At 39.7% G+C, this 27387-nt stretch overlaps 1 protein-coding gene across 5 annotated transcripts in view; it reads right to left on the bottom strand.

Moving 5' to 3' along the window:
* The window catches only part of znf536 (zinc finger protein 536), a 247619-nt gene that overhangs the window by 90500 nt on the left and 129732 nt on the right, over positions 1-27387 (bottom strand). For 4 of the 5 annotated variants that reach the window (XM_047362958.1, XM_047362959.1, XM_047362957.1 and 1 more), the window contains 2 exons: positions 18957-21241; positions 18500-18577 (listed from right to left, as the gene is read on the bottom strand). In XM_047362958.1, the coding sequence (XP_047218914.1) occupies positions 18500-18577; positions 18957-21240 (2362 nt within the window). In that variant the 5' untranslated portion in view covers position 21241. The remainder of the gene's footprint in view (positions 1-18499; positions 18578-18956; positions 21242-27387) is intronic. The other variant, XM_047362961.1, reaches the window with a different exon arrangement.

The raw sequence follows: 27387 nt of genomic DNA, 5'->3' as shown, positions 1-27387 counted from the left end.
AAGCATGGATGGCTGACCACAATGGCCGACATCTTTTCTAATTCAGACCATCCTGACAAGGGCCTTCAAGAACTCATCCAACAGAGGCATGGCTCAAGATGCAGGGTGGGGTTGCTGGCCAGTTATATCTCGGTTTAACAAAGGGTCAGCCAACAGCAGACTTGTTTAAAGGAGGGTGACCCATGGAGGAGAATATCCAAGATGACACAATCAACAGCTTGTTCAAATCTGTTGCAGTCAAAGAGTCCGGCCACTGGACTGGAGTCTGCAGCAGACATGGGGGATGAGCCTGCCTCCTAAAAATGAAAATGATCTGAACAAAAATGCTCTGCCTTATCTTAACGGTGTGACAATGTGTCATCATGTGCAGCTGTTATATAGATAATTACTTTTACTCGCTCTCTGTGGAATATAATGCATCCTGTCTACAACGGATTAACCGTCGAGTGCTAGGCAAAGGCTCATTTCTGGCAAATTGCTTGTTTTCTATGACTAATGATGTGGCGACACACACTGTCATGCACACATCAAAAGCATCAGTGCAAAAACCTGCACTGTTTTTGATCACTGATAATTACTGTATCTGCACTCCAAGAAGAGTAAACAAAGTAAGAAGTTGAAACAGAGATTGAAATGGGGTAGGTCTCACTGCAGACACTAATTTCCAACTTCTGTGTGACTGCTGGAATAAAAAGAAGTTTGTACTGTCACTCCCCCCAGCCTTCCTGCCCAACAGCGGAGATAGAAATGCGAGCAGCAACTGACACAGGGAATTAAAATCTGCAAATGCCAAATTTTTTGATGCCTCATTTAAAAATCTACAATTGGAGCTGGTGTTTGTTGATTTTTACCAATTCAAGGGTTATTACTTTTCAAAAAGATGACAATTAAAAGTCCCTAAATCCCTCCCATGAGCTTTATTTCACAATGGAAGTGAAGAAGTGATATTAAGCAGCAAACACAGATGAAATCTCAGCATGGGGTCACAACACAGACCAAGCAGAGTTTCACAGAGTCTAGTTGGGTTAAACTGATCCACACACCCTCACAGTTAAAGTACAATTTCCCATGACTGTGTTTAAGTGCGCGCTAAATACATGAGTCAAAAAATTGGTTTAAGAAGCTCAGTCCTGGAAAAGGACACAATGCTAGAGGGAACAGAAGGGCTTATTGAGCTGGTTTTCTTTTCCCTTTTCCTTTCTTCCACCTCGTGTTCTCCACACAACTGCCTGCATGTTTCCCCTTCATCTCCTAAGATATATAGAGGAGAAAAAAGATTTAAAAGGACTGGAGAAAAAAGCTCAATTGTTTATTGATTTTATAATAGGCTTAGTGCCACAGAAATAAAGTGGGGGCTGATGGGGCAGCGTGGTCAACCAGAGGCGATGGTGTGACAAACACGAGGCTTACACACAAGTAACAAGCTTCAGTCCAAATGCCGGGATATTGGCCCATGCCATTTCTATTTTTTTCCCAAATACCCTTTTATAGCATTAACCAGTTTTAAACTTTTGTAGAAATAATCGCTCCTCTTACAAGCAAGATACGGCCTTACGGGGTTGGAAAAAACTATCTCTGTCATTCAGAATATCTCCTTGACCATACAGGTCAGCAATCAAAAATCATCTGAGTGAATCAGCATTGCATAGCTGCCATTTGAGGGACCCTGCACATTATTGAGTGTATTTACTGAAAACTAAGAAGTAAAAGATGCAGCAAGGAGCTCTGAACTGTTTGTGCTCTGTATAACAGAGTGTGTATCTGTTCGCCTGGGAACACATGGGTGAGTGGAGGGTCTGATATATGGATGATAACACTAATTAGCTCATTTTGTTTTGGGGCACAACACTCATTAAAAACCCAGTGGGGCCATTAAAGTTACCATCCCTCCAAACCATTGCTGCCACCATTTCCATCTAGGCAGATATCTCACCCAGCTCTCCCTGCTTTTAATGGCCTCTCCTTCAGGTTGTTGGGTTGAGCAAAGATTTGTGAAGCTTGGATCATCCCCTTTCTTCCCCCTTTCACTGCTGTCACCCCCTCCCCGCATTTCCTCATTTTTATTGAAATCTCACTCACATTTTCTTCACATCCCAACTCTTTTAATCAAGATTGTCTCCATCTTTATCAATGCCTTTATCATTGCCGGTATGTCTTACCCTCCAACATCCACTGCCTCACGTCTGTGTTCCATTAGCTGTCTCCTTGTAATAAACCCCTCCAAAAATTGGGGAGGGCTTCACATTTTACCCAAAAAGGGGGATTGATGGTGTTTTCCAAGCTTTACCCACCAGTGTCACTATAATACCCTCAAACCTCCACATGATTCAGTGCGGCATGCAGTGCCATAAGGCACATGTTACTCTGCAGCCGGAGAGACAAGAGGCAGAGGCCTGCCAGGATTAGATGAGCAGGTGTAGCATCCAGCTAACAGATACAACACAAAGCCACATTCAAGCCCATTTTGTCTGGGGCAAAAAATGTTAAAGCTAACAGAAATACTCATCTAAAAGGAGGGGTTCAAGTCAATCTGCTACACATATTACTGACTCAGCTGGGCAAAGAGCACAGAAATGTCTACCAAATTTGTTTGGTTAGGGAAGTGTATTGTCTGCATGGTCAGCTAGATTTTGCCTCACTATCTTTAAAAATGACTCTCAGAAGATATCTCCTGAGGTATTTTTGTTTCTCTCATTATCAAGATTTCTGTATTTTTATCTCCACCTTATACCCTGGTCAAACGTAGTCTACCTTTCATTTACAATTGTGTAAAAAGACATGTTAAAATAAGAAAAATAAGACTCCACCATCGTTTTCAAATGCATTTAACGTTGTAGCATGCACAATTTGATAACCCGATAAGCCAGTGAGTTTTTTGAAATGACTGAAAAATTATGTTAGTGCGCCACATGTACAGCGACTGAATTGATGTGACTGGGACACAAATATTACACTCAATAATAACATTACATATTCTCATACTATTAAATGCAGATGCTTCACTCACACCAGAATGGTTGATGCTTGAAAATGAAAGTGATACTGACAGCATCACTGATTTTCTGTTTAATTTGGCTAATACTCATCTGACCAGTTGGTGGCAATCATTGAGCACTAAAATGTAATTCGCAGATGAGCAGTTGATCCTTAAATATGATCCTAAGAAAGTAATATACCTGATCATGACACAGCAGAATACTATAAATCCCATACCACTGATCCCAGTATCCAAGCACTATCCAGAATGAGACACATATACATTAAATGCATAGCAGGACCTTATGTTCCACAAAATCCCCTCTTTTTCCTCATGTACCCACGTCAAAGGTATTTTTTAAAACACCAGCAAACATGGCAAGATAGAAAACTATAACAGCAACTTTCTTTAAATAAAGCTACTCGGTGATCTTTCAAAAAACTGGTTCTAAGTAGAGCTCCACAGTATTAGGAACATTCTCAATAATGATAATGTTCTTGTACATTGCAAAGATGATATGACTGGCAATTAAACCACATTTCCCTGAATCCTAGCTTTCTTTCCCATCATTACAATCTCTCCCACTCTGTGTGAGGTTTAGCGTATTGGTCATTAAAATCTTTATCAAGTTAAAGAGTGAGTAGTGGAACTTTTTTGATGGCAGATAGACTCCTGTGTAAACTGTTCTCTAATTTTCATTGGTGACGTTACATACAAGCGTCTGCAGTCAGTCAATGAAGGGCTGTGAGTCCATCCAACTGGCCAGATATGCAACTGGCATGGAGAGTGTGAATGCATGGCACTTAAAATATTGTAGCCTACCAAATATTGTATCCAAGCAGTCCTTTCAAATGCAATACATCACAAACTGAAAATGTGAATACAACTGCAATTTGGTGTAATGTGCAAATCTAAAGGAACTTTTATTTGCTAATCACAGTTCATTTTTCTGGTGTGGAAAAAGGATGATCATCAGAATGATCATCATCTCCAACAAGTGTATCTAGATTTTGGCACTCCAACAGAATAATCATTCTTTGCTAGGTGTGTTAGGATTAACCTTTTCCTACTTATTCACAGACATACATGCGTATGTACCTGACTGTTGTGAAGTGCCTTGAGACAACATGTGTTGTGAATTGGCGCTATATAAATAAACTGAATTGAATTGAATTACACCATGAGTCTATTGGTGAAGCAGCCATGATAAGATGCTACTTTCGCATGAAATCTAGAGTTTTTAAACAGCAGTTTTTAAACGCCTGCATCAGTAAAATCCAATCAGTTCTGATAACAGATGAAAACTATGTTTGTGAATGAACTCTTGTAAAACTCTTGTCAGTGGTGACCCCTACTGCATGGGAAGAGAAGTACTAAAAAGACGTATAAAAAGAAAAAAAATGAAAGTGTTTTTGGACCTTTTCATTCTAGCTCAATTTATTTTATTCTGATCATGTGGCTTAGCAAGGATTATGGAAGAAGCTACGTATATTTTGGTTTAAAACTAGTGTGCAATGCTATAAGTATATTATGATTTACTAGGTGGGTTATATTTTATCAATGAGACTACCATTTGTATCCTTCAAAAATGACAAAGTTTAAATTTTGCGATGCATAAATAGCCCCCTTAAACGTATGCACATACTGTATGTTTGCAGGTTTCTCATATTCCACATAAGCCCATTGTAGTGTACTTGTCAGGGATCTGGTTGTATTGTGTCTGTATGGTTTCTCTGTTTCCTTGGGAGCTTCAGGTTCACCTGGTGGCCGGAGCTGGGTTACTGAATCCCACATACCTGTGTCTAATCAGGCTCCCTACTGAAGTTTAAGAGAAGCTGGCTGCTGGTCAATCAACGCCTCAGTGTCAACCTTAGCGGTACTTCTAGCCTGCTACCATCAAACTTTGATGTGTTTTTCCAGTTTCTGGGTTGTTGTTCTCCCTGTCCTGTGCTCCTTGTTTCAAGGATACCTCCTCGAGTATCACCTGAAAGATCTGTCCATGAAGATACTGATCCGCCTGGCTCCAACTCACTGCTCCGTTAAAATACCTGCCTCATTTTCTCGAAAATTCTCAAAGAACACATGAAATACGTCCGCCTGGAGCCCCAACGCCTATCGGAGAATTGTCTCTACGTCAAATATGAATTCCACCTACCTCCTGTAACTGTTATGGGCTACCTTTTCGAGGACAGACAGGTTCGAGGTGACCCAGAGAAGATATAAGTGGTGGTGGAAAGGCCCATACCCGGGAATCGCCAGCAGCTTTACAGGTTCTTGAGATTCTTTCCCAGGATTTAGGATCCACCATCACTTTTATCTTCTTTGACTGCCCAGAGAAGAAAAAAGTGGTGGTGAAAGGGCCCATACCCAATAATTGCAAACAGCTTTAGAGGTTCCTGGGATTTGCCAATTTCTACAGAAGGTTAGTGATAAATTATAGTCAGATAGCCTCTCCCTTAACCTAACTCGCCTCCTCAAAAATAACCATCCTCTGGTCAACTGAAGCTTATAAGGCCTTTACAGAATTAAAAAGATATTTCACTGAAGCATCCATTCTTGCCCAGCCAGATCCTCATAAACAGTCCATCTTTGAAGTGGATGCCTCTGATTCAGAAAAAAAGAGCTGCACTCTCTCAAACATCAGAAACTGACCAGAAACTTCATCCCTATGCCTTCTTTTCCTGCCGGTTGTCCACTTCTGAGCGAAACTATGATGTGAGCGACCGGGAACTACTCTGCATTAAATTAGGATTCGAAGAATGGCGTCACTGGTTGGGGGGCACAGAACTCCCCATACTGGTTTGGACTATTTACAAGAACCTGTCCAATCTCCAATTTGCCAAACACCTCTGTCAAAGAACAGAAAGTCAGATGCCCTCTCCCATCAGTTCGCCCCCATCCTGCCACCTCATTGCGCCATAGGTTCAAATACATAGGATGCTGTCGACCAAGCTCTCCAATCTGGGCTCGATCTATCGCGCCTACGTTCCAACAGCCATCAGGTCCAGACTAATCCAATGGTTTTACATAGCCAAGTTCACAGGACATCCTGGAGTCAGCCACACCATCACCCTCATCAACCGTAAGTTCTGGTGGCCATCTACTTATAATGATGTCAGAAGCTATGTACTTGTCTGTTCTGTCTGTTACAGAAACGAGGCCAAGCCCCATCATGACTACTTCAACCACTTTCCACACCCAAATGAGTGGCTATTGTCACCAGCCTAGCCAAAGGAATGAACACCAGTGTCACCATTATTGACTGATTCTTCAAAGCCTGCCATATCATTCCCTTTAGGAAGCTACCCATATCCTTTGAAACAGCTCAACTCTTAACCAAACAGGTTTTCTGCCTCCATGGAATACCCCGCATATTGTTTCAGATCGCAGTCCACAATTCATTTCTCAAGTATGGAAACAGTTCTCTTCAGCTCTGAGTGGGGGTCAGGGTTTGACCCCCAATCAAACCTCCAATCAGATCAGATGAACCAAGAGATGGATGCTACCTTTAGATGTGTCACTTCCTTCAATCTGGCTGACTGGAGCAGCTACCTCCCCTAGGTTGAATATGCCTACAATTCTCAAGTCAATCCTCAAGTCTCTCGATCGTTTGTTTTGGAACCCTCATTTGGGACTTTGAGTCTTCTTTGCCTTCCATTTCCTCTGGACAGCCTAGAGGCAGTCGTTGAGGGAGGAATAATGTCAGTGATCTGGGTGTGTTGTGTCTGCATGGTTTCTCTCTTTCCTTGGGAGATGCAGGTTCACCCGGTGGTCAGAGCTGGGCTGCTGAGTCTCACACACCTGTGTCTAATCAGGCTCCCTACAGAGACTTTGGCTGCCAGTGATTCAACGCCTGAGTGTCAACATTAGCGGTACCTCTAGCTGTTAACGTCAAACTTTGACGTGTTTTTTCGAGATTTTTGTTCACCCTGTCCAGTGCTCCTTGTTTCAAGGTTACCTCATCGAGTATCACCTGAAGGATCTGTCCCTGAGGATAGTGATCCGCCTGGCTCTGACTCACTGCTCCACAAGAAACCATATGGCTTTCTGCTTCCACGATCGGCAACTTCAAGCTTCCTTCTCTGGCTTCATTCTGAACCAAAAGACCTGTCCGCCCTCCAACAAGCTTCCATTGTAATCAAAGAGCTCTGCTTTGACCGACACACTGGACCTTGTCAACGCCCCTCTCAGCTCTGACCCTCTTTGGAATAACAGTAAGATCCACTCCTCATTTCTTTCCATCCTACAGAAGCATTATTACTTCCAATCAATGATCTCCCACCTTTTCCCTTTCGCAGTGGCTCACCCTCCCGAACACCGGAGGCCGTTCCTGGATTTAGCACCTTTAAAATACCTGCTTCAAATAAAACTTTTATAATGTCCTGTTGTCTCCTGACATTATCTGCAAATGGGTCAGAAGGCTGATGATGACAGTAAATATAATACAAAGCTTTTTAATGAAACAAAGTTTCTTCATACTCATTTATAAGTTATTGATAATCAGTTGCTAATCAGTAGTCTCTTGCTTTATCCGGATTTATTGGATCATAATGCATGACATAAAATGTGTATCAAAATACACTAAATCAGAGTGAATCATGGTTGAGTCGTGAATTAATGCATATCAGATCAGTGTTTTCTTCTCATGTATCTCTGATGGGTAATTTGCATTGAATTGAGATCTGTATGTTGTAGAAAGCAGAGATACCAAACCCTAACCTTTACAAAGGAGCGGTGCAAGTTCTCTTGGAATGCCTTAAGAGAGAAAAAAGTCCATGTGCTTATGGCATGAATTGAAATAATGTTGACACTGTGCACAGGTTACTCCCGACCTGTGCAGAATGCTGAGTAAGACTCTTGTGACCCAACCACCCCATACTCCAAGTGCCTGGTCATTTTCTAAATAGTTCATTATGGCCATGATGCTCAGAGGCAAGGCTGAAAATAATCCTGGTCTCAGGTCTGGATATTAAGAGTGTTGATTAGATATACGAGTTTGCCATTTGCCCACAGAGCGTGGAGTGTCTCTAACAGAACTAAGGACCATATGGCTGGTGAGAGATTTCCCCCCTCTCTTCCTCTTTGCGCAGCCTGACAGCTGGATGGCTGCTAACTGGGGACGAGGAAGCTTGGCAGCTGCAGCTGAGAGCAACGCTTTGATGCCGCTCACCCGTATTTCTACTCACTTGTTTTCTCTCTCTCTTCTTCGTCTTGTCCTTTTCCCCTTCCTTCTCTTTAAAGAGAAGCCAGGCACCTAGTACCAACCACTCTCAACATTGACAAACTTTCCACAGGTTGGATGAGGGACATAGAAGACATGAGAGCAGGAAGTGACCCGATAGCAAATGAAGTTCACTAAATCTTGCTGTTGTTTCCATGGAATCTAGTAAAACTGCTCTATTACCTATTTTATTGGAGTACTTATGTCAACTCTACCACTTTTTCATGCCACACTGGACTAAACAATGGCAAAGAAAGAACAAAAGAAAATAGCTCTAGCCTTCCAGAATCTGTATATCTACTGTTTTAAATAGTGTCTTGTGACTTATGAAGGAAAGTGGCCCCTCTTGGGTGGTTGGGTGGTGGTTAAGGTAATGGTGGCAACAGTGGGGTAGAGGAAACAAGAGGGTGAGGAGGAGGAAGAGGAGAAAGCCCTCTGGGAAAACATTAGGATGTGCAGCTGGAAAGTACAATAAAAAAATATCAGAGATTTTCTTTCTCGATGTCTTGTTTTTTTTTGTTCTTTTCTCTTTTGTTCTTTTGTACAAAAGGATCTTTCATCATTTCTTAAACAAAAAAAAACAAAAAAGACGCCTTTGGATGTTTAGATGCAGATACCTGGATGCTTTGTGCAGAATGAAAGAGAGCCAGATTCCTTTGAATAAAATAGTAACAGCATGCAGGTGTTTCTTCTTTTTTATCTTAGATCTCAACTGCAAAGTGTTCATTGAACTCTAATATGCGGCAATGTGTACACAGAGATTTGTTTTTAATGTCAACAAATAAGAGCTGTAACAGGTTTCAATTAATATCCCCATAGCAAGTTATGTTTCTGCTTTAATTAAGGCCAGGGCTAAGAGAATGTCCGGGTACAGTCGTTCATGCCAAAGTCTCAGCTCTTAAAGTCGCAGTGTTAACGAAACCATTCGTTTGAAATAAATACTTAAGAGGTTGCATGTTACGACTTAACATGCAACATTTAGCTGTAGAAAAGGTTTGATAAAAGGTTCCTGGTCATTTTCAATTTATTTCTATCCCACTTGCCATGTGCTCAATTTTAAGATTATAGTTAACCCTAGCAAAATCAAGGCCTAGTGAGGTTTTAAAAAGATACATTCATCATATCTTGCCTATAGTTTCAAATACTTTTAATGAGATGCCAGAGAAAGGGTGCAGGTTACCAGATGTTTCTCTGGCTGTAATAACAAAGCAACTAGAGCAATCTTAGGTAAAGTTAATCCTGTTTAGAAATGATAGTCGGCAAGCTACGAGGGCTCTGGGTCAGTCCAACGCTTTGTCAATTTGTGCCTTCATTTTGATACCAGTGTGTTGCCATTTTGTCCATTACTTCTTCCATTTCACACCCGTAAGCAGAACATTTCATATTCACATACTAAAACCAGTTTATTTCATTTTTTTTATTTATTATTACAGTAACAATTAATGTTAATTTGTTTTAGCAGCAGGTTTTTGATTAATTTTACATTTTTCTGTGATTATCCTGAAACCATGGGGATTTTTCTGAAGGTTAACATATGAAAATCTCTTGCCTAACCTTAACCCTAACCCTTTCCTCCCTCATTTTGTCCTGCACCGCATCCCCAAATTTTTTACATCACTCATCTCTCCCCCACTTTCTTTCTCTCTCTGTCTCTCTATCTCTCTCTCTCTTTCGTTTTGTATAAAACCCCCTGTTGCTGCCAGCTCTGGACCAGCTTTAAGCCTACTAAACATGGTACAGGAAAGCTGAAGGTTGAGGAGGAAGGACAGGAGGCAAGACGATGGGGACAGGGCAGAACAGGATAAGCTAGGAGGTAAGAGTGAGGGGGGAGAAAAGAAAGAGAAGAACCAGGGTTTGGCTGGAGCCAAGAGGAGAGCAGCTGGGCACGGCTAACAGGGAATGATAATGACCTCAGAAATCTGCTGTTCGCTCCACAATAGGGTGCTCAGTCGCCTGGAAAATTGTGTTCATCAGCTAGCTCTGCTCACTTACTAATTGACATTGCCAAATATTTTAAGAACAATTGGAATGTGGCAGGCGGAGAGAGGGAAAGAAAAAAAAGCGAAAGCTCAGAGATCTTAATCCCTGGACCTAATTCCTCTCCTATTTTTTATTTCTTTCTCCCTCTCTCCTTCTCCATTTTCTGTTCTCCCTCTTTCTCCCCCACTTTTTACCCACTCTGCCTCTCTTCTGCTGTGATGAGGAGATAGCCACTGCTAAGAAACCATCACATTTTTCATGTAGCTTTCTGCTGTCATGTCAGCTCCCTGATGTTGACACAAAGGGCTTTTTATTTGACCTGTCAATGGGGGTTAAGAGGGGAAGGGGCGTAAATGAGGGGTGGAGAGTGTTGGTGGGGTTTGGGTAAGTAAAAGAATGATAAAGTAAAGGAGTAAGAAAGAGAAGAAGAAAAAAAGAGAAAAAATCGACCAGAAGAGGAGAAGAGGCAAAAGCTGGCGCTCCCTCACTCACATTATATCACTCACTGGGCCCTCCATTTTTCACAAGGCAAAGGTCAACGTATTGTTTTGCTCTTTTACACACAGGAGGAAACCCAGTCGTGCCCCAAGTTGACTTGTTTAAACAAAGGTCCCCTCGCCCTAAACATTGTGCCTCAATCCAGTCGACCAATCCGCCAACCAGTGCCATCATTTGCATTCCTTGACTGAGAGCCCTGCCTCATTTCACAGGAATCCCACATTGATGGAGTCAGACAGCTGTCACCAGACAGAGAGAAAAGGAACTTGGCACTCATGCTCATGCAGCTCTGCCCTCCCCTCCGTCCCTTTGACCCTCTGTTAAGCACACACATAAACAATCAAAGAACAGCAACTTTTCCAACCACTGCAGAACTTTGCGGGGTTTTTTGGACTAAAAGGGCAGCAAAACACTTCTCATGATTTGTATGTGCATCTCAATTTTTCACTGAAAAAGGCTGGGTAAACATGCTCAATCAATAGCAAAAGCTGTGACTGTGATGTTAATTTATGTCTTTGTCTGGTTTTTCTCTATCTGGTTATTAGTATCAACTTTGTCTTAGTATTTCCAGTTTGCTGATCATTTTCCCCATTACTATTTAATTCCTTTGCAGTTTTACACATTAACCAACATTTTTCTGTTCAAAATGGTGTGTCCCACTTGTGAATCCTTCAAAGCAACCATGCATCAGTTCCCTTGTGCCAGGGAGCTGTCTGATGTGACTTTGTTTTAGTTTTTTTTTTGTTTTGTTTTGTCAATAATATGAAGTTTCTCTTTGTATTTGCAAAGGCTGCTAGTCATTTAACCAATTGCCATTTTTTACCATCGTAGCATAGGACCTGTTTTGGTCATTTCACATCCAACTTGGTGCAAATGCGGTTTTATGACTTTATGAACAATGTTTTCCAGCCTAATCGTCATATTTTTTGAGGGTCTGCAAACTCAGAAAAAAATTCATAAATTCAGGAAAATAAATGTAACTATGTTGAAAATGCAATGATAATGAAAGGGTGAAGGTACAAAATGGTTTGTTTACAGGTACAGAATGGATGTAGAAGGGGAGAAAATGGCAACATGCTTGTTCAAACTGGCAGAACGAATTGACCCAGAGCTGTTTCCAAACTGTAGTGAACAGTTGTGTTTGTGAGTCAGCTTCTCTTCTGTTCTCGCAGCTCAGTTTAAGCATGACACCTGAGAAGATAGCTTGCTGATGTATTAAGAATATTAATATGCAAACAGTCTACCTGACAGTGTTAGGCAGCCTTCTGTTGTGGAAAGATAAATATTATGTTTTAATTATAAAAACATAAAACAGAAATGGGGAAGACAGATGATGAAGGGGGAGGCGTGCGTGTGTGTGCTTATTTCGAAAGAAAACGTGAGTTTTTCCAAAGAGTTTGAGTTGAAGGGAGTGGATAACGCTGTTTTCCCAGGAATGTGATGCCCTGTCATCTCTCCCCTCTCTTATTTTCTGGATTGTCTACTTTCTTTTCCTTTATTGTCATCTTTTCTCTTTCACTGTCTGAACAGTCCATTTTTTTTCTGTACTGAATTTATAACCAAGCGGGGGAATCCTAACGTGATCATTAAGACATAAAACGGGCTGATAAATGTTTCATAAGGACAAGGCAGGCCACTGATGGCCACCCAGGAATACCAAGAAGCCAGCAGAGTCTCACAGTTCTCCCCTCGATCAAACACACACTTGTTGGAATACAATTGAAGATTTTAAATATCTAAAAAGCCTGGGCTAATTCCCAACATGGGTAATATTTACAAATTGACTCTGAGAGACTGAGAGACAGGGTAGGGGAGAGAGGCAGAGAGCAAAAAAAGAAAAGGAAAGAAAAAAAGGAGAAAAATCAAATGAACCGTGCAAGGAAAAAGAGAAAAGAGAACAGAGGAATAAATTGGCCTTTTATATTGTGCAAGCGTGTACAAAAATACTAAGTCTGCATTTATCTAAGACATGTCAATCAGAGCAGCACACTGACAATTAGTGCGTTTGAATAGAACTTTTATCATTTACCAGACACCAGAGTCCTGACCTACTGTACAAAAATACAGCTCAGGGAATGAATGTGCCTGTAACACAATGACTGTCTATTTAAGTTTGGTGACACATAAAAAATACAGATATGACAGGCCAGACTTTTTCAAATGAGTGGGGGGTAGAAAGCTCAGGTTTTGTAACCACTGAGTTCTCTGATTATAGAGAAAAGAAGAATAATGCGGGGGGAAGCAGGAGAGGAACAGATGTCAGTTACAGAGACAAAGTAATTTGCCTAGACTAAAGAAATGACGAATAAAACAGAGATGTTATTCATTATTTGTTAGGCCTGGAGTTTTATACACACATATAGCATAGCAAACATGCACACATGACTGCCCTCTTACTAACAGGGTGCTTCAGTTCGGTAACATTTACAGATTGCTTTGTTAATCTGTTTCTTCATGGACAGAAACAGGGCTGGATTGATATACTAAATTAACATTAGAGCCCGTTAACAGCCCTTTTGTTACTGGGCTTCAACTTCAAAATTCCAACGACCATAAAACATAGATACATACTCCTCACACAGGCCGCCCTTCGACTGGGTTGTCAAATTGTAAAAACAATATGACTACCTACCTGCTAACTGCTAATGATGCTGAGGTTGGCCTCTGCTTTGCAGTGTTCGATCAGCATTAAACAAAAAGTCTAATCCAATGTTTTCAGGGAACCTGGACTGCCGCTGTGCACCTCTTGTTCAAAGCCTACAATAGTTATAGTGGTAAAAAAAATCTACTGGGTAATTCTACACTCCACTGAGATTATTTTAGACAAATGAGAATAAGATTTGTGGACCCTTTATTCTATTTCTAAAAGCACATCAAGAGCATTTGTCCACTTAAGATTGTGAAAAGCATGAAAAGGACAATATATAGAGTGGTAAAACAAAGTGAATTACTCCACGCTGAATACAGATTCTTTAAATCACAGTTTGTCATCGTTTAAGAGTTTTTCTAAATACACAAAGGAAAAAATGAATTTATTTTACATTGTGTCATGTCTTTTGTAGGTGCTGGTCATTTTATCTATAAATAGATCTGGAGGTTTTTTTTTTTCTCATTTTGTACCCGACTTTATTGGGTGGGAAAAGGAACTGTCTAGCCTGGGGTGTTTTGTGTCAACAATGCATCAATTTATACTGGCCATGGCGATGATCCATGCATTCCTTGATAACTGATGATTGAGGTGATTTTCTAAAATCTGCTTGCTGTGTTCTAAAAGGAAATGTGGGTATAAATGAGGATAAATATTTGTCAGCATGTTGTCACTCAGAGTTATTTTGGTTTGATTCAATGGTCCAATGGTATTTTTTTATATTTTATCATCTGGTCCATATTGGAATTGGAAACTGGATGGAATAGGGAAACCAACAAAATGGAGACATTAAAATTTTTCTGAAAATAATGTGAAATTTAGAAAATTACTCACCATGTTATTAAAAACACATTACGGCCAAAATAAAAATTAACTATAAATGGATAAGTACATGGTGACAAAATGGTTTGTTCGCAGGTATGAAACATTGCAGGTATGTACATGCTGGTATGGAAAGCAGGTCCAAATTGGAAAAGGGACAAACTGACCTAGTACAAATTGCTTCCTCTTTCCATTGTTTTGGAAAATGTGGTGCCTAGATCTTACAGTGGAAACTGTTGTAAAATGTTAATCTGTCTTTTAAAGATTATTTTATTTTCTGTTAAATCAATTAAATAGGTTTCTGCAATGTGGACCATTATGCATTCCGTCGTTAGATTCCTTTGTACATTTGTTACAGTAATCCACTGTTTGAATATTCATGGTCATGGTGAAGCCAGATACGAAAAGTTACCCTTCATTGTTGCTTTAATGTTTCACCTTGTTATCTGTCTCCATGGTATGAATTGTCAGTTGGTTGAGTATCAAAATGTTTTTCTTTAGGTCCAAGAGTATTTCTGAACATCTAACTATTGTTCTAGAAGTGCAGTAATCCTCTGACAGGTTGACAGTCAATAAAAATGATGACACAAAGAAACAAACTTCATTAATAAAAGCTCCTAAACATTTGTTGTTTCAAAATCCTATACTTTTCAATACTAATATTTCCAGAATTCTATGCTCATTTGCAGACAGTTTTCTAAAGCATAAATACAAAAGTACACCAACAATTCATGACAGATCTGTCTACAGAGGTCAGGCTGTAAACATGGAACCTGCAAACACTACGAACAGGAAGGAAAAGGATGGATGAATGCATGGAGATGGATGGATAAATATAATAGGTGGATGGAAAGGGTAATATATATTGAAAGGGTATTTTTGCTTCTTGACCTCCATTTTGTGTGGAGATGTGGGACAGTATTTGATGATGCAAATTTCCACAGATTTTCTTTTGTTATATTTGCTCATTTTAAATTATAAATAAGGATATTTACTATGATTTTACTGTTTCATATTTGTATAGTGGTCAGGTGTTAAATATGGATCTTGCAAAACTCAGACTGCATGGAGATGGATGGATGGATGGATGGATGGATGGATGGATGGATGGATGGATGGATGGATGGATGGATGGATGGATGGAAAGATGGATGGATGGACAGATGGATGGATGGATTGGATGGATGGATGGATGGATGGATGGATGGATGGATGGATGGACAGATGGATGGATGGACAGATGGATGGATGGATGATAAAGATTTTTTAAATTATTGGATAATGATTTCTTACACATATAAATAGGTTTCAGTGCTGTACGTTCTTTTTCCACATTTATTCAGATCCTGAAAATCAATTCCAGCCCTTTCCAGAGTATTCTAGATGGCATAGAAACCCTATTGAATGTATGTGTTATTTTGCCACCGTGGAAACAGTATCATTGTGCTGCAATGCACCGATGATACTGCCATTCATTACTTTTCTGTCTCTGCTTAATCTGGTTCAGGGTTGAAGTAATGCAGGAAAAGACCATGCAAAAAAGAAGTGTGGTGATTAAAGCTAGTGTTTTTTCTGGCTTTTCCAGTCCTTTAAAATGAGGAAACCCTGAAAATTCCTTAAGTTAACCTGACAAACTATGCTTTTGTGTTGTTTTTTTTTTTTTTTAGTTTTCAGTTTTCTGTCTGTTAATCTAAATGTGTATTGAAGCAGTCACAAGCACATAACATACAGAAAGATTATTATAATTCCTAATATTATATCTTGGAAGTTCCCACTGACAATGAGTGGCTCATAAGTGTTTGTGACCGGCCTCTCTTATAGTAGCCTGGCTCTTGTTCAAATATATTTTATTCCTTTTTCAATGACACAGTAATTACACTGTAACAGTTTGTCTGCATGTGTAATTACACCCTCATTGTACTGTTGCAATTAGATGAATATCCATGCTTTATAACCTAAGGCGTCAAGTTGGCAAATCCAATTTCAATTTGTATGGAGCAAGCATTTTGCCTGCTTGTTTGAGCCATCATAAGACCAGGGATATGCAGGCTAATCCCTGCCATGTTAAAACGCAAATGAAAATGTAGACATGGGGGATTCACCACAGAGAGAAATAGACAGAAGGTAGAGTACAGATCAGATTCTTTAGCAGCCAGAATCAAAAAGACTGAATTGACTTTAGGGGTAGTGGGAAGGTTGTAGAACTTAAAGCGAGGACTTCTGCTGCTTAAGGCCCTACATGCCAACGTATTAACAGATTTGGTGACAAGTTACAGAACAGGAACTGTTCTGTAAAAACTGGATTTAAAGGTAGCTTCTGCACATGAGACAGAAGAGGAAATGGTCTTCAGGAAGCAAATTTTTTGGGATACTATGAGTATCTGTTAAGAAAAGTCAGCTCAAAACAAAACAAAACAAAATACACACACACACACACACATATATATATATATATATAACATACAGAAACATACACATATATATATATATAAATATATATATATATATATCTATATATATATATAGGTGTATATATACATATTGTTTTTCTTCTCTTCTCTTCTCTTTCCTCTCCTCTCTCTTCTGCCCCCCACCCATCTCTCTCTTTTAAATAAGTTCCATCTCTGCCAGAGTTCACCTTCGTTCACAGTTGACATGTTATTGTTGATTACTATAATTTAAGTTTAACTCAAAATTGCTGTGGGTAGCTGGTGAGACGGAGGCCATTGTGCACACACAGGCAGATGTACACACTTAAAGAGCATCAAACAATCTTTTTGTTTTTTTTTTTCTTTTTGAGCTAAGTTATCGAGATAAAGACAATAGTACAGTGACCACATCCTGTTCACAGCAGAAGACAGTGATATGTATATATGTTCACACACTAAACCCCATGACGTCTGTATCACATATATTTCTCAAACATTAAAATCTCTAATTTGAGTGTCTCTGATCTCCAAATGTGAAGCCGGTTTTAGAGGTCATGAGGAACAAACAGTCAATGTTTGTATTCTGGGTTAAAAGAAAAAAAAGAAAGTTTGAAGTTTCGTTAGCCTTGCAACAGTAACAATTTGCCAAAGATGCCTATGCTGGAACTTGCCTTTGCAACACTCAACAACAACAGTCTCACAGTTGTGGCAGCAGCAGCCTGAGAAAAAAAGCTGGAACATACGCAGTGCAGGGTGACTGGGCTGAGGGGGAGATGAATTGTATACAAACTATACATACGCATGAAACGGCACAGTGAGGCAAGGGAAACTCATAAGTTTGCCAATATATGATTTTATTTGATTTGACTATTTCCTATTGAAATTACTCTTTTAGTCCTATAATGAAACTTGAGGCAAGATTTAACAATACCAACAAATTTAATAAAAACCTTTAAACTTTGATACAACTTGGTCCCATTTTAAGTTTTTCTTCTTTGTTATTTTTATGTTGTTGACTGTGCTTCTAAAGTTGTAAAAATCTCACAAGCTGTATCCATCAGAACTGAGGTGCTTAAGTCAAAAGAGACAGAGACTGAGCTGGAGATGCTATGATGGAAGGAGGGGGGTGGTGGGGGGTGGGGTTGGGTGAGTGTACAGAGGGAAAAACTTCCAGCATTAAAATTCAGAAGATAATTACATCCGCAACACCCCCACCCTGTTGAGAAAGTGTTATGTTTAATAGTCTCTATAAAGAAAATAGGTTTTTATCTCACTCTCATTTTCATTAATTCCTAATTGGGGTGGGGGTTGTCTGTTATTATTTCTTAGATTAAAATAAACATAGCCTGTCCCATGTTCAAACCCATCACAACACACAGGAATGATAAGGACTTCATGCCTCTGTGAATAAATAAATAATTTTGTCTCCACTGGTGGAATTAAGTTCCTTACAGCCTTAAGCTAAGCCACTCTGAGTTATATTTATATATATATATATTTTTTTTTTTCTCAAAAGACTCAAGAGTACATCCTCGCTTTTGCAAATAGAGTTCACAGTTTTTTTTTAGCTGCTTTATATGTATATCTTTAATTAGTGTCTTGTTTAGCTTAAACCGGCTGATTATCGCATATCCGTGACCTAATTACTGCACACGATTCTTAATGCCAGCATTGTGCCCTAAGGAGCAACCAAAAGTTACCTTTAAAAACTAGTGTAATCATTAGCAATGAGCTGCCCCTAATCCTGCTAAACATACACTTATCTAGCCCCGGCCGGTCTGTGTTTGCTGGATAGGGGAGAGGGGTGGGGTTGGGTATTCTCCACTGTGTTTATTAAAGACGTTTATTAATAACTGTGGTTAAAACAAGTTAGTCCCTACGCTCCTAGTCTTTACCCGTGCTCCACAGGGATCTTGACAACTAACCTGCAAATGAGAATGCAATTGTGAACCTGGTCTTTTCTTGAATCGCTTTCTCTGGAGTCATCTGACAGTTAGTGGGAACTGTGGTGAAAAATATTACAACATTAACTGAGTTTATCCATATGCTTTAAGTGAGACTACTGCATCTATACTCTATTTTCATAAAGAATAGGAACAAAATAATGTTTATGTTACGAATGTATAGTGTCTTAAATCACTCTTCATTAAGAGGATGCATGAAAGTGAATGGGTCCTTGTAAAAAAAAAAAAAACAAGCATTTAAGTTTTAAGTATCTGTGGCTTCTTTTTAAACAAATGTATTTTAGAAACAAATTCATCCATTGTTTATTAAAACTACTGGTAATGTTTGTGGAATCTATTATAAGCATTTATGAAATCTACGTCAGGCAAAAAAAAAAAAAAAAAGAAAAATGTAGTTTCTTGGAGTTTGCTCTGGTACCTGAAGATGGCGATGAAGGATGTGGACTATCATCTTGGATGCTCCCCGTCTGGGACTGTCCTCCCCCGGCACCGCTCTCTTCGGTCACATTGGATGAACCGGGAGTAGTGGAACGACTAATGGACTGGGACTCAGGGTCACTGGCTGAGCCACGACGTTCATCTACACCTTGATGAAGAGCTTCATCAATGCCTCTCCTGTCTTTGCCATGTACTCGGGAGTGAACAATCATTTGATGATAGGTTCTGAAGACACGGCCACAATCAGGACACTCTGAGGGCTTTTCCTTTAGACTGGAAAGGTTGTAGTCAATGTTTGGGGCTCCTAAACCAGACAGGCCTCCAGGGGCTTCAGTGCCACCAGTGCCACCATGGTGAGAGATTAGATCACGATGACTTTCAAAGCCTCTTCCATCCTCCTTCATAGGAATCATGGCTCCGCTAGAAGCCTTAGATCCATGAATGCCCTCAGAGAGCTGCTTCTGCTTGGAGCTATCACTAGAAGCGATCATGGAATAGTCTTGTTTGTCCTTTGAGTAGGAAGCCAGGGTCGCCACACCACTTATCTCATCTTCTTGCCCTGGAGTTATGTGTGGCTGGTGCTGCTGCTCTTTAGGCATGAAAGCCCTGTCCATAGCCATACCACGTGCCATGATCTGCCAGGCTTGATAACTGTTGAGAGAGTCCATTTCTGCTACTTTTGCAGCTGCTTGAAGGCGCTCCATGCAGCTGGATTTGAGTGGCGGCACAAGATTGAGACAACCTAGAAGTGAGCGCTTTTCATTTTCACCAAGCCCATGAGCCATACCTCCTGCCATTGGTCCAAGCAGTTTTCCTAGCATTTCCTTTTCCTTCATGGCAATCCCTGCTTTAGCCAACATTTGGTGCTGCTCACTGAGGCCTTGTTTGTCTGGTGAAAGAAAACCTCCTTGAAGACATGAGATGTAGCGAGAATAAAGATTGGCATGAGCTTCTTGAGCCAGATTGTTCATGCTATTAACAGCAGCCATGTCCTGCTCACTGGGCTGTGGTGGCTTGCTCTTAATGGCCAGCTTGTTTAGGTGGACCTTCATATGGTTTTTCAGAAACCAGGGTTCCTTAAAGCGACGGCCACAGATTTGACAGCAGTGCTCAAAGGAGTCCTTATGCTTTCGCATGTGACCCTTAAGAAACCATGCTTGGCTGAATACCTGACCACAGACATCACATCGAAATTCAGTGGCCATCTGCATGCCGCCAGCTCCACTGGCACCCTGTCCTTGTGTAGTTTCAGCTGTGATGTGGGCCTTTTCCACGTGACTTATAAGTTCTTCTTCATGGGAAGCTGCAAACTCACATAGAGTACACTTGTAGGGCTTGTGGAGTATGCGGATGTGGCGGTCTAATTCTTCACGCTTCTTGAATTTCCCTTTACAGAATGTACAACGGTAGCCATTAGCTGGGTTCACAGACTGTTCATCCTGGCTCGTCGGCTTGGGTGAAGAAGAGGGCTGAGAAAGTGTTTCTGGAGTGGTGAGGGCAGAAAGGGGAGAAGGGCCACAGGCTGATGGCATTTGCTGCTGATGGGTGTTGGAGCTGCTATTGAGGACAAGATGGGGTGTTTGGGCTGTCTGGAGAAGACTTCCACTGCCTCTCATTTGTTTATCTCTCAAGATTGCCCTCTCCTCAAGCTCATGAAGCAACCTGTTTTCCTCTCGGACACGGCCACGGCCCTTACCCAGATTCCCTAGTTTGTGGGTGCGAAGATGGATCTTCAAGTTGCCCTTCTGAGCTGCTCTGTGGTCACAGTAGGGACACTTAAACGGCTTCTCACCTGTGTGTGTGCGCATGTGGAGTGAGAGGATGCTGTTAAAACGGAAACGTTTGCCACACAATGGACAGGGATACTTTCTATTTTTGCGAGCATCATCTTCGATATCATTCATCTGTGACATGATGCCCAAGTTTTGGCCATTGAGAAACTGCTGAAGATCAACCCGGCCATTTAACCCACTTAGTGCGCCTGCATCAATATCTCGGTTGAGTTGATTGGCTAAAAGTGCCATCTGACTGCTGATAGGTTGACTGGCCAGGGATGCGTGGTGGGTCTTCTCATCCAGAGGTGTAATGGCCTTCTCTTCAGGAATCTGTTGTGGGCGGTGTAGGTCAGGAAAGGCGTGTCCTAGTTGGGCAGTGAGCTGGTGAAGCTTTTGACTGATGGGGTAGCGGCCATTTAAAACAGCACTACTTAGATGAGCATCGGTGTCAGGCACCGCTGAACCAAGACATAAACTGGAGTCCTCCATCCTGTTGGACCAGACAGAAAGAAATAAATTTGTTAGAACTAATAATTTTTTATCAAATCTGCAATAGGCACAATGCTAAGGTGATTTTGGTTATCCAACAACATGACAATGAGTCATGTGTTACTCAGTTTAAGGAACCCTAACCCTAACCTTGCAAAGCACCGCTGTGTCACTCTGTCAATGAAATAGGGAATCTCTTTAACCCTTATATCTAAATATATATTTTTGGCACCAAGGGCTTTGAGGGGTGCTGTGATGTCTTAGAACATTTCCAAACCATTAAACCATATTGGACAGAATAATTACTCTGTAACAAAGTAAGAGGTGTGTAATTAAGCTATTAGTGCCCATCCTATCAGAATTCCTTGAATTACACGCCTTAATGAAAAAGCACAGCTAAACAGTTGGGAAGCTACCTCAGTATAACAATTATGATATTTACAATAGCACTTCAAACAAAAAGGGTTGTTCAAGTAACAAAACGTTCTTATCCTAATTTCATTCAACTTTTTGTGGTGCAACACTCTTAAGGATCTATTCTTACTCCTGTATCCTTTCTTGTTTTTATCACTGTTTTTTTTGTTGTTGTTTTTTTTTTCTTATCTACCTGGATCTTCTGCATTTGGGATATAAAAGAGATAAATAAATAAGATTGAATTGTGACATAAAAAAACATGAGAATTATTTTTTAACCATGTGTATTGACAAACCTAGTGAAATTAAGCACAGAATATTGGTAATCCAGAAATAAATTCAGAAAATCAAAAATAAACTTTGACTACTGCTGAAAGTGCTTTCATTTCATATGTGTAACAAAAGTAGATAAATAATTAAAGAAATGGGAACAAGAATGGTTTAACGCAGACCCATCTGTTCTCCAGATGGAGAGTTATAGAAGGCCATTCCTATCATTCCTGGCTGCTTGCTTGGGTCAAAACCTGTGCAATGACCATGGCTTTGCTTTACTCAACAAAATATTGTTTAATATCTCATTAAGCTGATTCATATGCTGCCTAGTAACTGTTGCTCCACGATGATAATTTGAACTAAACCTTTTGTATTGTAATAGATGCAACTGGCTTCAGGTGAGCTTAGCTCAAAGAAAAAAGGAAGCCAGGAGCATCAATAGGACACACCAACATCAAACATGTACATGTAAGTTTGGTTTATATGTCAGAGAACCAAACGCCAACAAGTTGAGATTTTGTTTTTTTTTCTCCTCCCTCTATTTATTTATGAAGTATGGTAGACTACATTGTACTTGCTTCATTTGTCATCTTGTTCACTTAAAAACCTTATCTCTTCTCCTCTCTTCCCTCAGTGGGAGGTTAGCAGACATAGGCAGGGTCTGTTCTTGTAGTCACTGGGCTCTCCAGCCCACTACTGATGGTGGATTCTCATCTTGAAGATATGAATTAGACAATGTGACCAGTTTCTACTTTTGCATAAAGGAATGTGACGCTTGTGGGCGGCCCTTTAAATTCTTCTTGTTTCTCCCCACAACTGTTATAAAGTAGTTCAAATGAATTGGGTATGTTATGTTCTGTCGACTTTAATGTAACAGTTGGGTGTGCATCTGTCAAAGCCTGCTTAAATGTCTAACAAATGGTGTGATTGTGCTCTCATTTGACTTGAATAGTGCCATAGTTATCTTAGGAATAACTCACATAGTATGTATAAATATATAGTGTCTATCATCATGCATACATTGGAGAAGACCTTATTTGAATGGGTCCTGTTTTCAGAAGCGTCTGCCTTTTGGAATCAAAATCTGCAAAAAACTAGGTTGATGAGCTGTTGCTCATTTGGAGAGATAGCAGCTTGCCCTTTTCTTCAATTTGATTTCTGCCTTTATCTTTAACATATAACAAAGGCAGATAGACAATGGAATATTGTGAAATGAACTGACAAATCCAGTTTGTGTTTTTTTTTCTTTTCTTTTTTTTAATAAACGTATCCTGGCTGACGAGCATATGCAAATGAGGCACATTTATATGCCTGCCTTGCTCCCGAGTCATTTTATATTTTTTCCCCTGATTAAAAAGGACATTTCTTATGTGACATCCCCCCTCTGCTCACATCAACACACACACATTCACAGACACATACACACACACACACGCACACACACACACACGCACACACACACATCAGGGAATATGAGCGTGATGTGCACGAACACAAAGACACACGGGAAAGACATGCACTGAACACAACCTCTTTGACTACAGACAACAATTCAGTATGCGAATGCCCTCTAAAGACAATAGTGAGCAGGTCGCAACTCACCCAAAACTGTTTTTTTTCTGCTCAGACAATAGCTTGAGTGCAGTTTTTACTAGTTACACGGACAGAAGAAAATAAGCTCATGCAATATTTCAAGAAAAAGTATCATGTTTTTAAAGATGAAAAAGTTTGACTTATGCGTTCTTACCAGTTATATCACGTCAAAACAGGGGCCCTCTTTGTTCCTAAAATGTCCCATTGTCTTTGGTATTGCTGTAGATTCTGTGTTAGAGCAACAGATGCACTTCTATAGTGGTATAGTATGTCTGCCGTTATTCTAACCTGAATACATCTTATCATTTCCTGGCATGTGAAGCAGTGCTGTCTCATTAAAACTATTGGCTCCTCTGATACCTCGAAAACCACAAAGACTTCCTTTAGCATTTTCTCACGATAGTTCGGTTGTTGTCTTTATAGTTTGTGGTTTAATATTCAGTAGAGCACCACGTGCACCCGTGAAAGCCAAACCCTCTGCAAATGTCATTGTGCAAAAAAAAAAAAAAAGTGATTTGACTTGGTTTCTTTTTCAGGCTTTAGCTTAATATTGAGTGGTATGTTGAACACCATTTCAATCTGATCAGTTCTTTTCTGTTATCAATAATGATATGTATCCTAAATGCATTTGGGATTTAAATATTATTTTTGCTCTAATTGTAATCATATAAATTATTGTAAATGCAAGATAGTTTCTATAGCAGGAATTGTGGCCTACCGTTGTGGTCAAACATTTTACTTATTTTAGGCTTTTAGTATTTCTACAACCAAAACTATACAATGAACAATGTGATGGTGTTTGAAAACAATAATTGAATGAACAAGTTAGGATTTATTGTGAATTTTCTCTATTTCTCTCAGGGTTAAAATTATATATATAGGCTCAAATATATACGTACATCAAGAAATTCTTCTAATTTAACAAGGCCAATTAGCTTCTCATCGCCTGACCTGTTTGATTGCTGTTGGTACTTTCTGTTGGCCAGCCAATTAGTTTGTTAGATGGCACTCAATACTGGGAAACTTCAAGGTAGTCAATACAAATCTGCAATGTTTTTGGGACATGTCAACTCTTTGCCAATATCTGGAAGAAGATTTCTACAATCACACCTAGATGAAATAATTTTGGTTAGGATGCTCAGAACCAAGCCAGGATGCAACCTGACTCAATACAGGTGTGAACTGGAAACTAATGGAACACCAGCATTGCTGTCCACAATGAAGGACGTTTTAGATTTCAATTTACTGAAACTGTGTCAACCCAGAAAAAAAGGCCCTGCTTAGAAATCATCACCTTCAACATCAATTGAAATTCCCAGTGACCCAAAGCTTCAACACAGCTGGATGTGCCAACATGACCGTGCCCCAAAACGCAAACTCAAAAATTGGTTTGGAAATGAGTAAAGCATGCTAACATTAAGGTTCTGAACAGGTCCTTACCAAAGCTCAAGTGAGAAATTTGTGAACTTCCTGTATAATCTGGGTCTGTGTCAGGAAACCAGCCAATCAAAATTAACCTTACTACTAATGTCTGGAGCCCACCACACCACTTATCCTACCTTCTTGCCCTGGAGTTATGTGTGGCTGGTGCTGCTGCTCTTTAGGCATGAAAGCCCTGTCCATAGCCATACCACGTGCCATGATCTGCCAGGCTTGATAACTGTTGAAAGAGTCCATTTCTGCAACTTTTGCAGCTGCTTGAAATGGCTCAGTGCAGCTGGATTTGAGGGGTGGCACAAGACTGAGACAACCTAGAAGTGAGCACTTTTTATTTTTACCAAATTAAGGAGCCATACCTTCTACCATTTGTCCAAGCAGTTTTCCTAGCATCACCTTTTGTAAGATTTGTGAACTTCACCTGGTCTGTGCCAGGACACCAGCCAATTGAAATTAACCTTACTACCTTTTGCAACGAGAATGGCTAAATATGCAGCCAGAATTGAGTAAGAATGTTCTTGAAGGCCCAAAACATGTGTGATCCAAGAGCAGCTTTCTCAGACATTAGTGGGAGTGTAAAAACATATTTGAACCTGTATGTATAGTTTTGAGCCTCTTTGGATTTTTTTGAAATTGTGCAGCTAGTTCTTGTTTTTAGAAAACCATTGCAGATGTATGTTGTATAATCATTCCACTCAATTACTAAAATAACTGAAATAAATGTTTAAAATCTCCATATAAATATGGCATTATTTCCCATTATGATTGTATGTGAAATTTGAATTGCAACTGCCCTGTAGATTCATTTTAGAATAAACTGATTTTCAAACTTGCTTTTCAAGTTAGTTGCAAGTTTTGTAATAAAACCTTTCTCTGGCATTTAAAACAAATATGGTTGGGGGTGGGGCTCAGAAAGGATCGAAAAGCCATTTGTCGGACTTTATTTTGGCATGTATCGACATGATTCTCATCAGCTTACCACAATGCAATACCTCATTAAGTCCTCATGAACAAATTCATTGCTTTAAACAAATCAGTCATTATTCACAATATGCTGAATTTAATCATTTTTGCACCAAATCATTAATGACACAAGAGGGTTGGAGCGACAGCATTCTGATATGCAAGGGACAATGCGGGGATTTACCATATGTTACATGTGCTGAGATTAGAATGCTAAATATTTAGTGATTAGACAAACATCAGGGACATTCAGATTCATTAAAAAGATGTGTTTTTTCAAAGCACAAACAGAACTTCCACATCATTTCAAAGATCAATTACATCTTAGCAAAAGATGGTTTAGTTAAAGTTGGCTCTTTGTTAGGCAGAACACACCAGATATGAGCTTCTTCCACGGCTTGTGTTTTGTTCTATTGCAGGTGGTCTTTGCAAGACGTCTAATTATTCCAATAAAAAAGCTGCCTTGTTTTCCTTCCTCTCTCTCGCACTTTGACTTCACTGCATTATTACTTTCTGTAATGAGGTGAAAACACTCTGCTCTGAACTGCACTTGGAAAACAGTCACACAACACCACATTCAATCTAAACTCCATCCTGTGCCCTGAGCCACTTGATCAAAACCAATAACATTGCATTTCAACAAGATAGGATTTTTAAAAACTGGACTGTGCTCTTATCAAAGGAAAAAGTGAACCCAAAGACAAGACCAAGGCCAGAATCAAAATGTATAGATGTTCTCTCTTAAAGCAAATATTTAAATTATTATTTAAAGAAAAATACTTGGACTGCCTGATATTTGGAAAATGAGCACTTCTGCTATGTTTGTCGAAGACTGCAATGACACAATTGTGATTTTATGATTAACCAACATTTTCCTCAATATACTCTTTCTTTTCCATCATCAAAAGACTCCCAACACTGTACATAGTTTTTTTTTTTTGGAAACTTTTGCTGTTTATTATGACCTGAAAAAGCCAGCACATTCTCACTCCTAACTTACAAACGTTTGGTCAAGAATATTTGCCTCAACATACCCCTTATCAGGATGTTTTTATTCACTGGGAACAGCAAGGCAATCGATGAACTAAGTAAACAAAGTAAGCTTGGACAAGAAATGTTAAACGAGAACAAAAAGCAGGGAATAGTACACTGAATCCCAACTATGATTATAATAAGCCAAATTTAAATCAGGAATAGGCATTTCACACAAAAAGAGACCTTTCTAATACATATTATGCCTGAATGAAAGCCATTTGTAGTTTCAGCATCGTGCTTATGTCCCCTTTACCTCAATGAATGCTTCAGCGATATTGCAATATTTCAACATGTATATAAAAGAAAATTCAGGTCAGTAAATTCATACTGACAGAAACAAAGCTTTGTTGTTTAGCACTATGAACTGTTTTGTAGTTTTCATCTTGTCATCCTTTCCAAAGAACAAATGGAAAGAGGATTTTTTGTTTATGT

The sequence above is a fragment of the Girardinichthys multiradiatus genome, chromosome 4, assembly GCF_021462225.1.
Source record: "Girardinichthys multiradiatus isolate DD_20200921_A chromosome 4, DD_fGirMul_XY1, whole genome shotgun sequence".
In the NCBI taxonomy this organism is placed as follows: domain Eukaryota; kingdom Metazoa; phylum Chordata; class Actinopteri; order Cyprinodontiformes; family Goodeidae; genus Girardinichthys; species Girardinichthys multiradiatus.
The sequence above is the reverse complement of the archived record's forward strand: the minus strand, read 5'-3'. Positions and strand labels throughout refer to the sequence as shown.